Below are 13,696 nucleotides of genomic sequence, written 5' to 3' on the forward strand. Positions count from 1 at the left end.
AAGCAGATTTTCTACAATAGCACTGCTTTTATTGTTTTTATTGCTTTCATTATTTGTTAATGTTGCCTCAGCAGAAGTAACATTAATTGAACTTTTCTGTCAGGACAGAAAAAAAAAAAACTGGTTCGACTGAGTTGATTTTGAACAGGGATGTACCACAACAAGTGAGATAAAGCAGGTTTTATTTTTGGCCTGATTACACCCAAATTTCTACAGCACCACTACACACAAATTTCTCTTCAACTGCTTGTATTTCAGAACTTGGACCACAGCAATAGCATAACAGAGTCTGCTGACAGTCTCAAGCTGAAACAGCTACTATATACAAAACTAAAGTTGAGTTTGTTTTGTCGTTTTCACTGTCAAGACACAACTTCAACTCTACGCTGGTCTCATTTGTGTAGCTTTCTCTGATCCGTTCTTTCTATTATGTCACAATTTTGCTCACCAAGTTAATAACTCAGCCTAGGAAATAAAATGATCCTTTTGTGGTATAGTCACAATCAGTCACAATCCCTCACTGTGCAGGAAAACTGTGGGCTGTGGGCACACCATTGTGGTAAGGGTGAGGGGAGGGTGTCAAGTTAAAACAGGAAGTCTGTCTGTACACCGTGCCTCGCAAATGAAAGTCAGTTCATATTTCTTTTCTTTTCACTTCCGAGTGTGTTCAGCTGTTGGCCTTTCCGCTTTCTTCATCTGATCACTCTTTACTTCTCTAATGTCCACAAACCTGAAAGACTAACTTGAAATTACAAACACTTAAGTCTTATTAGCCAGAATGACCCTTTAAAGGTAACCCGCGGGGGACATCCTTATGTGCTCATCTGAGGCACAGAAGCCACGCTCAGCTACTGCTCAAATTCTGTTTATCCAGGGCAGACAATAGAAAGTTTCCAGGTGCTACCGCAAGGACCAGGATAATATACATAAGGATTATTTTGAAATGTGAATAATGCAAAGCTACTCTGGCAGAGTTCAAGAATAAAAATATGCAGATGAATATGAGCATGGTATGTTTTTTGAGTGTATGTGTCTGACTTTTCATTAATCAAATTAGAGGCACGGCTAAACCCAAACACCCCATTACTATGTCGATGACGAGTTCCCTCAGTGCAGCAGAGCTAAACCAAACTTCATGCTTCAGGCCGTTATATGACGAGATAATGCCACTCTCACCGGCTGATCATCATGCTACCATTGTTCCACAGAGACAATACACTGCACTGGTGTAAGATCAGAAACTTCTTGGTTCTATTCCTGCCTGTGAGGTGACATCTGGATAAAGGCAATAAGTCCCTTTATTCACTCCCACCCCCAACTCCAATCCCCATCAAATGGAGTTTAAATCCATTCAGGACAAGTAATCATAGCAACAGAGAGCTAATCCTGCCAGGCCACAGCTTGAAGGGAAACCAAGCCCTGCATCTTTCCCTTCTGAATCACAGCTCCAGCTCTTCGATGAGGAACAATCCATCTGGGCCTTGATGCTCTTCATGTTAGTAGTAGTCCTGTCACCTACAGCATCCTTCTAAGACTTTTTCATTTAGCCAATACAAGATGAACACTGTTCAGTCTACAATAACTGATCAAAAGCTCTGGATCCAACATGAATGTAAATTTCTGGTCAGCTGTCTCCTGTTCATGTAAGCATGAATTAGTAAATGATTGTACTGCTAAAACAGTCAGATAACAAGCCTGAGTGTGTGTCTGTGTGACATGAACACCGTGTGAGACCTACTGCAGTCACCATAACTCTGTCAGTAGATAAGCAGTTAACTGCGACTATACAACTTGTAAAACACACACTTTCACACCCATTTGAACCAAGAGGAACTTTATACTTAGAACAAGTAATTCATGCACCCACACCAACATCGCTAGCTGAACAGGAAAACAGAAGTAAGAGTTGTTTTATGTTACAACATTTATTTATTTATTAACTTTATCTGTGAAACAACAGTGTGTAACAGTGTGTGTTTAAGTGCATAAAAATAGCCAGTACTTAGACCCTGCAAAGGCGTTAACTTAGGAGAAGCAGGCAGCTGGTTTTATGCAGAAGAATACCTTGAGGTCACAAAGTCAAGTACTCCCTTTTCCTCCATCTGGTCAATATGCCGCTGGTACTACTGAAACAACCAGCACTTTCAACCATTTATGGTCTAGTTAAAATCCAATCAGCTGTGAAATGTGGAGTAATGATGGTAATAACTCTCCGTGTGGTTTTCCATGTCTGCTACAACTAGCTCTGCCACATTACATCAAGCAGTTAAGCAGAAGTGAGAGTTAAAGTGCCAAATATGATGTCAAATCTGTACATAAATGTACTTAACCATGAAAGTCCTTTAATCCACACATTCATAAGCATGTATGGATTTTAATAAGCAAACCAGTAAGATTGTGCTAAACAAAATGGTCTTTATTTCAGTGGGCTATAAAATCATCACTTGTATCAGATATTAAATTTGTTGATTAAGACTTGCTATTCTGTATCCTGATAAAATTGTTAAATTTGCAGATAAAATTTGAGATTTGACAATCGTGTACAACAAAGAAACTGAACATTATAACACTGTTCCTCATGAGCCTTAAATAGGTCAGGTTAGTCCCCTTTTGCTCTCATGTGTGGAAGATGTCAGGAACATTCAGCATGGCTCACTCACACGTTAGGAGCCACGTGGTGGTAACATCACATGGATAAAGCTTTGGTATAGGAAACATATCCACAGATTAACTTTTCACTTCTCCTACTTGTACTTAAACTTCTGAAATCATAATAGGGACATCTATTTGGAGACCATCTGGCTGAAAAAATACAAAATACAAAATAAAAAAATAAAATAAAAAACAGCTTTTTAAAAATGGACATATCAAAATCTTTCATTTCCTGCAAAGTTCGTTTTCCACAATTTTCGCAGCTATTTTTTTTTTCCTGAGGGAAGCAGACTGAAGTCAATTTCTAGGTTATTCTTAACCTAAGAAGTCATCCTCGTGGCACCTTATCACTGGGCAGACATCATAAGTGAACAAAGCATGGCAAGTCTAATATTCCACAGTTAAAAAAATAAATAAGATAAATGTACTTAGCTTAAACTACATGCAAATAATTTGAGCCTTCTAACTCTCTTACTTCTGGATCATGGACTGCCACTCGCCCTCGCGCTCTCCGATGGGGAAGCGGTCAATCTGGGCCTGAATTTTTGTCCTCCATTCTCTCATGTAGTCTTCAATGTCAAACACGAATGGGTGCTGCCCGAAGTTTGCATCCACCACCTCCCCTGGAGTCTGAAGGCCCACGGTCGGGTACAAGTTAGGCTGCAGCAGGGAGCGATAAAGAGAGGTAAGAGTGATAGAGGAAACGGAGTCTGGAATGCAATCTGGACAATTAATCAAAACAGGAAGAAACAATGAAGGGTAAAAACAGGAAAACGGAAAATCTCAGGAAATAAGCTTTTGTCTGCAATTACGCCTTAAAATGTGATTTTAGTAGCTGACAAAGCTCATACGTGGTAGGATGCTGACAGTGCATCTTCTGAACAGAGAGCTCAGCCTGTTTTCACAGCGTCGTTTAAAAAAAAAAAAAGGGGGGGGGGGGGGGGGGGCCTTATCGCACTCACTGACCATAATATGACTATCAGCTGATTGCTGAACTGACTTCATCAGAATTGATGACACTTCCAAATACTTGACTTTTGATGAATTTTGCTTTATAGACAGAACTAAAAAAATGTTCTGTCAGTCAACAACCCAGCAAAGATCTTTTTGATTATTGTGCATTTCACTTCATTTTATGATTTTTTTTTTTTTAATTTTAGTTTGTCCTCCAATACATTACTAGTACTTCATAGTCCTGTTTATCGACTCTGTCCCACGTACTGCACTCAGCCTAGAGCAAATTCATTTCAACTGAAGACATAAATAATAAAGGAATACTGGTGGGTACTCTTTGTCTTACAATTTGAAGCATATTGAACTGTGAAGGGGAACAATTAATATGATTTAATTATAATATAACTGGGTTCGGTCATTGAAAGGTTGCTGTGTTTATTTTCTGCCGATCATCTTTGACTGCTGTTCAATACTCATTTGATGCTATGGAGCATATCTTATGGCAACATCTACCAATATACTACCCAAACTAAACAGCAGTTCTCATTTTATTTTTCAGCTTATTCCTGTTGTTACCTGTAACTTCATTAAAAACCTCATTTGTTTTTCAGACCAAGGAAACAGCAATCCCACGTGCTAACAGTGCAGCTCCCTAATACACAGTTTTGGAAAACTACTGATGTTAAACAAGGAGGACTCTACACTCCAACACGACATAATCCAAATTGTTGTATGATTTCTGATTATGATTTAATGAGCAACAGCACTATACATGAGTACTGGTGAATAAAAAGTAGAAAGTACGGGAGCACTGAAAGCAATGAAGCTCAATTACTACAGCCAAAGCCTTTCCAGAAACAAGTCTCACTCAGCTGGCATTTTAAAATGTCTCTGGGCACTTATTTTGAAGCAGCACCAGAGTTAAATTTCACTTATCACACAGCCATAAAAACTGCAAGTACAGAATCTGTGATAAAAAGCCACTGAAAGGTTTGCTGACTTTGCAACAAAGACTGTTTTAAAAAGTTTTTTTTTTTTGTTTTTTGTTTTTTTTTTTTAAATATAAATCCCTGATTTGACAGACAGTAATCAGACAGAGCTAAATGAAAAACACTTAAGATTTGCATATCTGGATGTATTGTTCTACTATTCTACCAATCACCAGAGCTCTGGTTTAATCAGAGGCAGTGGTGACTGGTGGAAAGGCACATTCACCGTGTTGTGTTTGGATGGCTGCAAGTGTCCTTAAAATAAATTAATACCGAAATACCAAAATGTAAAAAAAAAGAAAGACAAACAACAAAAACTTTACAAAACACTAAACTTTTTTAGAGTTAGATTTAGGCTAGGAGTTGGGAATAACACTGCTGATAACAGCCCACATAAGAACAGCAGTACAAAGCTGTGTGTGTCTCTCACAGTTGTCTTTGTCATGGTTCAATAACCAGAAAGGTCAGCTGCGTCGAGGTGACGCACTTCACTGCACAGCTCTGGAGGAACATGAATGTCTGGCTCACATCCAAGTCTGTTTGGCTGCTCAATGGATTATTGTTTTAGCTAAGACTCTTATTTTTCTTCTTCAATAACAGCCGGCACCCGTTTTCATTTGCTACCAACCAAGCAACAAGTGTCTCCCTAAACATCCCAACTTTGGTAACGTATGCATGAATCCCACTGGAATCAAGACCCAGTGGGTGTGGGAGTCGTTCACATAACGAAGAATAGGAGCTGACCGTGTCGCCTTGTTAAGAAACAAAGGAGTACTCAAAACTCTGGTTCCATTTGAAAAAGTAGGCCATTATTCTCAAGTCTAGCTCCATACTGTTGGACGTTCTTGGTGCAGCTCCTTAGGCAAAACAAACAAAACAAAAGCAACAAAACATTTTAGCTCCTCCCCCTTTGGGGCAAACCATTTGTGATTCGCTGCTGCTTACAAACGGAAGTTTTAAACAGCAGGAGGTTGGGGCTTCTGTGCTCACAGCTGTGTGCCTAAGATGGCAATATTACAGTTATCTCCTCTGTCTGACACAATACACAGCAAATAGTAGAAAAAAAACAAAAACAAACCCCCTTTAAAACAAAAAAGAAGCATGAGCATTTGGCTCATACACTGTAAATAGTTTTTAAACTTTCAAGCTGTTTTCCCCACTAAATGAAAGTGGAAAATGTGTCAACATGACTCTGATGGAAGATCTGGATCAAACAGCAAGTTTACAGCAGCTTAAAAGAAACATTTTTTTATTTTTTTTATTTTTATAAATACTTTCTTCAGACATTTATTAAGCAGCTACTTTGAAGCATTATCAAATTAACTGTCACCAGGAGTGAACTCTGTGAGGGAAAAAAAACCAAAAACAAACAAACAAAAAACACAGCTTATAAAGTTTGCTGACTTTGTTTTAAAAAGCTTCTTTCTACTTTGAGAGACGTCCCTGAGATTTAAATTTAGGAGTCTTCCATTTAATTTTATTGGTCCAACCAATAAAATAATTAGATAATGAAATCAGTGCCACATAAGAAGCATTTTATACACAGTAAAGATATTCCTGCTAATATCAATTTATATAATTTTTTAAAAACTGTGCTTTGTTTTGCCGTTTTTCAATTTTTCTACGTTCTACTTTTCTCCCCCACATTTCAAGGCCTACAACCTGCACTAGATGCTTTACTAATGTAACTCTGTTCATCCATTTGTGGAAAAATAAATGAAACCATAGTACAAAAAGTGTTATATAAAGCAGTTTACTGTGTCAAACACCTGACAACTTTGAGTTAAAGCCTCCTAATAAATGTGAACCTCTGAACTTCATAATGTAAATACAGAAAGTACACTTCATTTGCTTTAAACACATAATAAATTCTTAATAGAGAACACTCAAGTGTCTGTTTATGGTTGGATAAAGCCAAAGAAACTTTAGCCAAAGGTTACACAGACACCACAATCACTACAGATGTGACAGAAGAAGAAAGGCCTTCCAGTTTGACAGTGTTTGAGAAAAGCTGACGGTGTGTTCGGAGCTCCCGAGTTTTCCAGCCTCTAATCCATTTTGCATGATTAAACATTTTGACTGCAGTGGACATTCTGCAGGAAATGACACATTTAATTTCCATAAATAGCATCATCTCCTACAGCTGTGCTAATTATGGAAAGGATTACTTTACAACAAAGAGTGAAGAAAATCTCAGTACTTACTGGTAGGTCTGTGAAGGCAATACCTGCAGAGGAAGAGAGAAACAGTCAGCATGAAGAACAAGAGTACTTTCCATTTCTGCACACAGCGTGAGGCCACAGTTCGTGTGTTTACATGTGCTGAGGTAATCTGGTTACGGTCATCTTGCTGCAGTTCATAAATGTCACATAAGCGAGAAAGACCGTCTCCCCAACAGATTTAACTGTGAACCCGGTCTTCTAATCATGAAGGAAATTATCACTAAAGCATTATCTAAAAAAATACAAATTTGATGTAATTTTTAAATTATACAAAGTATTGCAAAGCCTTCACATTAAAAGCTTTTTGACAGATTTGCTGGATGCTTATATTATGAAGAACATACATACATATAAATATATGTTTACATTGCTTTTACTATCGAGCTTTGTAACATTTCTTTGCTGTGCAGTAAAGTGGAAAAAATAATTTAAAACAAAAAAAGAGCAAAAAACATCAGAGACATTTAATTAACAAAGAATGATTATTTAAAACAACAACAACAACAACAACAAGACAATTCATAGAAACATGCAAAACTTAAAAAAAAAAAGAAAAAAAAAAGCAATATATCACAAGCTGGACTTGCTGCAGTGGCCTCTTGTTTTGTGTTTGGCTCAGTAACAACTTCTGTGAAACTATTACAGCCGTGTTTGTAAAATGAGCTTACATCATGGCAAAGTTTCTCCTCAGAAAATATTAAATTTTCCAATCCCTTTGTGAGAAATAAATAACTACACAAATGTAATCAAAGTTCCTTTGGAAGTCTCCAACTACAAAGCTTTGGTGAGCGGGGTATAAAAGGGACATAAGTGAGCCAATCCTCCATCTACCGCAGCTTCTGGTCAGAGTAACCATCCAGCTTACAGTAGCGCGACAGGACAGAAGCAAGACTACTTTCAAAAGCTGCAGTTCAAGGTGCTGCAGGCTGAGATCCTTTTGGGGAAGGAGGGGAATAATATTACAGTCCAACAAAAACCTGGCCAGTGAGCCAGCCATTAGGGGAAAGATAAGACAGGAAGAGCTGGAGCTAACTGGTTAGCAGCACTTGAACTTTCAAAACACAAGTGGGCAAGCAGTGGGAAAAATATAGTGGACAAGCGCGATTGCCAACTATTTATTTAAAAAAACAAAACTGTTACTCATCTCTCTCTTATTGAGAGAAATGCCATCTCTGTTTAAACATTGATAAAAAATATATTGGAAACACTGCAGTCCTTCTGCAACTTAATACACAGACCACTGCATGGCAGCATTATTGGGTATTATTTTCTGTACCTAGGCTGTGGCCATTCTTTGTGTAGAAGCAGGTGTTGTTGATGAGGTTAACACAGCAGCCAATCACATCGCCTGTTGTAAACGTGGGTCCATAAGGTTGCCCGGTGCCAGACGAGCAGAAGGAGTGGCCGTCATCTCCATGGTAACCATAAGAGTGCTTGTCCCAACCTGCAGCGATGCAAATGAAAAGTGTGAGAACATGAGGTGAAAAAGTGTTAAAACGCAGCAATTGTTTGAATCTCAGACTCAACACAGAAACACAAAGACAAACACGGACAGACACACACAGCCCATAGGAGGGCTGAATGATAATGGTCAGTCTCACAATATGAATATTCCTACAAACCCACATTAAAAGGTACAGTGCTGTAAAATAATGATATACTTTGCAGCTGATTATTCACACAGAGAAACTTCTTATGGTTGAACACAGTTGTGGGTTAGTTATAGGCAAAGCCTATACACAACTTTACACACACCTCCTCACATGTTGTAGCTTTTACCTGTCACCAAGGGCCAGCGTTACAAACAGTGAGCTCCTCCTACATGTGCTACATGTCAGTATTTATTTACTTATTTATTTGTTTTTAGAAAACCTAAAGCAATACGTCAGTTTAAATTACTCAGCTCTAGGGTCAGAAGTACAATGTGGCCCCTATAAGTATTGTAAATATGACTGAACTAGAAGCATACTGGCACTGATGACACGGGAGATCAAAAAACACAACACACAAATGTTTTCAAAATTTGTTTTGTGACAAATCACACCAAAAGCTACGCTACTGAGGAGGACAACAGTGCTGTGAGCAGGCCGCCAAAATGGTTCGAACGCAGTGTGATTAAACCGGAGAGGCAGCGTCAAAACCTTTATGAAGTAATCTTGCCACTCAGCAGCAATCTTAAAATCCCTCTGGGAACATATTTACGAAGTGTTATTTAAATTACACTTCAATATTAATGGTCACACGTGTAGAATCATCAGTAAAGTCTGATTTAAATACATGCCCTAAAATATGGTCATAAAAGGATTTTCATCTTTGCTTTGGCAGCGTTCTCCCAGATTTCAAGTGGGATTCTCTGAGTGCTGACTCTTTTCTTTTTTAATCTAATTATTAGATTTCCTCAAATAAGACATGAAATAAAAGCTGTCAAACAACAAAATAACTGGACCAAGCTGTTTCGTATCTGCTGAAAGTTAAACCCAACTCTAACATTTGTGAGTATTTACAGACATTTCCCTATCACCAAACTTTATTAGGCCAGAAATTCGCATGTTAAGTCTAAAAATAGACATGTGACGTCATAATTCCAACGCTTCAGTAAACGCTGGTGTAATATCATGACCTGGATCAAGAATCACACAGTGCTGAGAGCAGTAGAGCTGAAATATCCTCACTTAAAACAGAAAAAAGGCAGATGTATGTGTCCACACCTTCACCCACAGCCCTGTACCGTGAGCCAGCAAGCACAAACCTGCAAGATTCAATGCCTTGCTCAAGGACACTATGAGAACTGAACCTGGGGAATCGGTATTCTCAATCAGTGGAACAGCTTGCTGTTGCTTTCATGCTGACTGCAGAAAGACATAGCTCATTCAGTTTCTTCCAGAAAACTGGATGTACTCCCAGAATTGGGAGATTTTTGTGAGGCATTTTTAACCTTCAATTCTTTGTTTTGTTTAACCTTCTGCAGACTGCAGGCCATTTTTGATGTGATGCCCCTTATTTCACTGAAAATAAATATTTTTTTGTATTGAGCATAAAATGGAAGAAAGAAAATTACTGATGAGCAAAGGTTTAATGTGAACAGAATACCTGTGTGTATTAAAACCTGGAGTACTCTGTGTTTGCACAGTACTTGTTTCTCAGGGAGACTTAAGGGGATGCAGCCTTTGCTGCAGCACACAGGACTTTGGGGCTGTTTTAACATTAGAAACCATGTGGCAGGATCCAGTGAGTTACTGTCGAGCAGCAGGATTAATCCTGCCGTTTCCACAGTCATCACTGCAGGACAGTACTCAACTCAGCAGCACTCTGGCATCAGTTCTTCACAATAGTTGGGTTGCGGTCACGTGGTTCTGATGACGTGCGGAGGCAGCGCGATTTTTGAGTGGAGGGCGGAAGTAAACATGGAGGACACTGTGGAGAGTCAGGAGAGCAGCTATTGTGCAACTTTAGACCCCGTTTCTCGGGAGAGATATAAACAGATAGTTAAAAAAATATATCGGACGTGATCCGTATTCTTTGAAAATGTCCGAATACACCACAGAAGTAAAGGATTTGCCTACTATCGAGGCTGTGGATATCACCAACTACTTGGTCCTCCAGACTTCTTACTACACTAGGCAGCAAATGAAAGCTTTCAAGAGTCTGGAGGCGTACAATTTTTTTGTCAGCGGGTGGGTCCACAACCTTGGAACAAAACGTCTCCGTGATGGATACAGTTTGGTGTTTGCAAGGGTGAGTGTTTGTTCTTATATTGCTTTATCTTAAACACGCTAACAGTTAGCGGTAGCGGCTTTAACGTCAACAAACATGCCACATCCTTAGGACTTCGTTAGAGTGACAGTTGTTTGTTTCAAGGTAAACCATTCTCAGCGGTCTAATGAGACACCTCTGAAGACTTGGGTAATTGCAAAGGAGGATGGAGAAGTGATTGCAGCTCATTGCAATTGTATGGCAGGGTTAGTAGCCTGTTCTCCACTGTCACTAGGCTCAAATCCGGGCTCTCAGCCGTCTGTTGCATATCCAAAATCGCCTCTGCACATCGATGCTGTTCTGCCTTAAGCTTCATTCTTTTCTCTCGTTTGAGAACTGATTCTGATCTGGGTTTTCGTTCGTAGCCGAGATTGACCGTCGGAGCCCAGTCCTCCGACTCTTCGTCATCCAAAGCACTTGGGCAGCCTATAGTCCCAATCAAGTCAATATTAGACTACTAACTTAAAAGCACTAAGTAAACGAGAATTTAACGACAACCTAATGCTAATAAGTTCGTTTGCAAACATAACATTACCTCTGACGAAGTGGTCGCTGCAGACACGGGCATTGGCAGACTCTGCTCCTCCCGACTGTAAACGTAAATTTAAAATCCATTTTTTCCTACGTTTTTCGGTTAGAATTTTCCATTTTTCTCCTCTTCGTTGGGCTATTTTTGGTACCCTAAAATACCGTTTATCAGTTTCTCTGGTCGACCTACTGGAGCATCCGTAAACACAACAGGACATAGGCATTTTGCGTACTGTCTGTCTGTGATTTTGCGCTTATCTTTTTCACTTCCGACCGCCAGTCAAATTTCGCGCTTTACGTCGACGTCACGTCTACGTCAAATGAAACCTAGCTATTACTGAGTTTTCATTAGCATCTATCCATCAGCTGAGACTGTGCGGTTGGCACTAGGCCTGCTGTTATCTTTGTGTGAAGAGACTGGAGCTCCTGGGTGGGTCCAGCTTTCAAACTGGTGGTGGGGTATCTGGGGTCCTGTTTGGCCTGATAACCTCAGGGGAGCGTAGGGTTGACGTCTGCAGCGTCCAATTAATGATGATATTCATGACATTTTATTGTACCATCAACATTCACTACCTCGTGTGTTGGTTTCTGACTTCACTAAAACATTGAAGCAGCTCAAAAAAAATCCAAAACAACAACTTTATTACACCTAATTGCACAAGTGTTTAAAAAAAAGTTCTTGTTCCAACAATCATGGATACGAGTTAATGATTGAGTGCATACACTGAGAATGCTTTTAAGCACAACACTTGTGTAATCAACAGACAACGAAAAAAAAAAATACTGGAAGGGAGCATGACAAAGGTCAAACATCACCTTAGGATATACTGATTACACAGTGATAATCTTAAACTTTCCACCCACCAGAGGCCTGTGCTTCGCAGAAAACTGTGAGGTTAGCGAGGGGGGGGGGCAACATGTCCTCCACAGCCTCACAGGAAAAATATATTTATATGAATAAATAATTACAAATATAAAATAAAAATTTCAGCTACTGATCGTGTTTATTCATAGGCTGGTGTTTATGTTGGTAATATCTGCTTTTGTATAATTTATGAGCTTTTAAATAATTAGTTAACAGACTTATTTCTTATGACATCCTTTTTGGCAGTTTCATCAAAGTTAAGATGCTTTAGGCCACTATGAGCAAACTAACGAGAAATCTTCATTTAGCCACTTTCGATATGCCGACACAACACCTTGGCCTGAACTATACATAAAAGCTCAGTAGAGTATTCATCCTTGCTCCTCACTCAAGAGCTACACAACACATTACTGAGATCTCTGGATATAAACCCTTTGGCTTGTCCTGACAGGTATCAATTCTCAACATATGAACTTAGCTTCAATTTTTCCATGCTGGTTGCAACCAATTTCAATTTTATTTCATTTTTCTATAAGCCTTTGTATAGCAACATAATCCTAAAACAGGTTGACTAAAACGTTAAAGCCTTGTTGACCTTATAGAAGATTTCCCAGTAAGCCTACGTAAGGATCTGAATTGTGTTTTTTATATTACTTGTTTTTCTTTTTTTTCTCAAACTAACAACCACAATGAACAGACTCAGTCACGGCTCCAACCAGTTTATCCAAATCTAATCTCTAGTAGTTATGTTCAGACAAGATGACACCCACAGAAATCCCAGACATATCTAGTGTAGAATATAACAGATAAAGACACCAAAAGACAGCAGCAACAAATGCACAAAATATGTCAACTTACCAGGGAGTCTGTTCATGTTTACACCCTGAGCTGAGAGGCCGATACCCATGTACCTGTAGGACAGACAGGCGAGAGTTAAGCTGTGCGTTTATGCAGAAAGAGACTGAAGAAGCCATTTTACACATGTAAGCTGAAGTCAATCATACCACAGACAGACATGGCTCATGTCAAGCTACATTCAACACGGTAAACACCAATTTCTCACATACGTAATCTCTTCAAAATGGTGTCTGTCTAATTAGGTTAATGTCATTTATTTTTTAATAATTTAAGTTCATGACAAGGGCTACCATAACATTGTTCAATGAGGGCAAAAGCTAACATTAATGTGGTTATTGATGAGTAACAGAAATTATTACAATTCAATGTCATGGGATTGTAAATGTAGTCACCAGATCTGAAGTTAAAAAAAAAAAAAAAAAAAAAAAAAAAAAAAAAAACATAGAACATTTCATTTAGTAATGAAGAGAATGAAGCTGCCACTGATTTATATATCAAGTTTTTTCATTGCATGGCTGATCTATGCAAAAATTGCAAACCCCTACAAATTTGGCATCCTCAAAAAAGGCTATAAACAAAGGAATATTCAACACACACAATGTAATGAAGTTGTTTTTTTTAATATACACATTTTGTTAACTTAATTGAACATATTATAATTTTGTTTCCCCCAAAAAGATCTACCTTTGTGGTATGAACACCCCCCCCCCCCTCCATTGGCTCATTCTGAGCCAAGAAAACAGATTTAGATGTATTTTTCTGGCACATTTAAAGCAATCATTTACCAAATCCTATTTCTTATATTTGAATTCAAAAATTATTACTTGAAATAATGAAAACAGCAGAATAATCACAAGTTAGTAGAGATGCATGCA

General features: G+C 38.7%; 1 protein-coding gene across 1 annotated transcript in view; it reads right to left on the reverse strand.

Annotated features, from left to right (window-relative positions):
* Nucleotides 1-13,696, reverse strand: part of ranbp9 (RAN binding protein 9) — a 28,359-nt gene that overhangs the window by 7,481 nt on the left and 7,182 nt on the right. The window contains exons 3-6 of the mRNA XM_026149217.1: nt 12,822-12,874; nt 8,094-8,261; nt 6,800-6,822; nt 3,128-3,312 (exon numbers count right to left, since the gene is read on the reverse strand). Coding sequence (XP_026005002.1) covers nt 3,128-3,312; nt 6,800-6,822; nt 8,094-8,261; nt 12,822-12,874 — 429 coding nt within the window. The remainder of the gene's footprint in view (nt 1-3,127; nt 3,313-6,799; nt 6,823-8,093; nt 8,262-12,821; nt 12,875-13,696) is intronic.

Source organism: Astatotilapia calliptera, chromosome 18, assembly GCF_900246225.1.
Source record: "Astatotilapia calliptera chromosome 18, fAstCal1.2, whole genome shotgun sequence".
Classification (NCBI taxonomy): Eukaryota; Metazoa; Chordata; class Actinopteri; order Cichliformes; family Cichlidae; genus Astatotilapia; species Astatotilapia calliptera.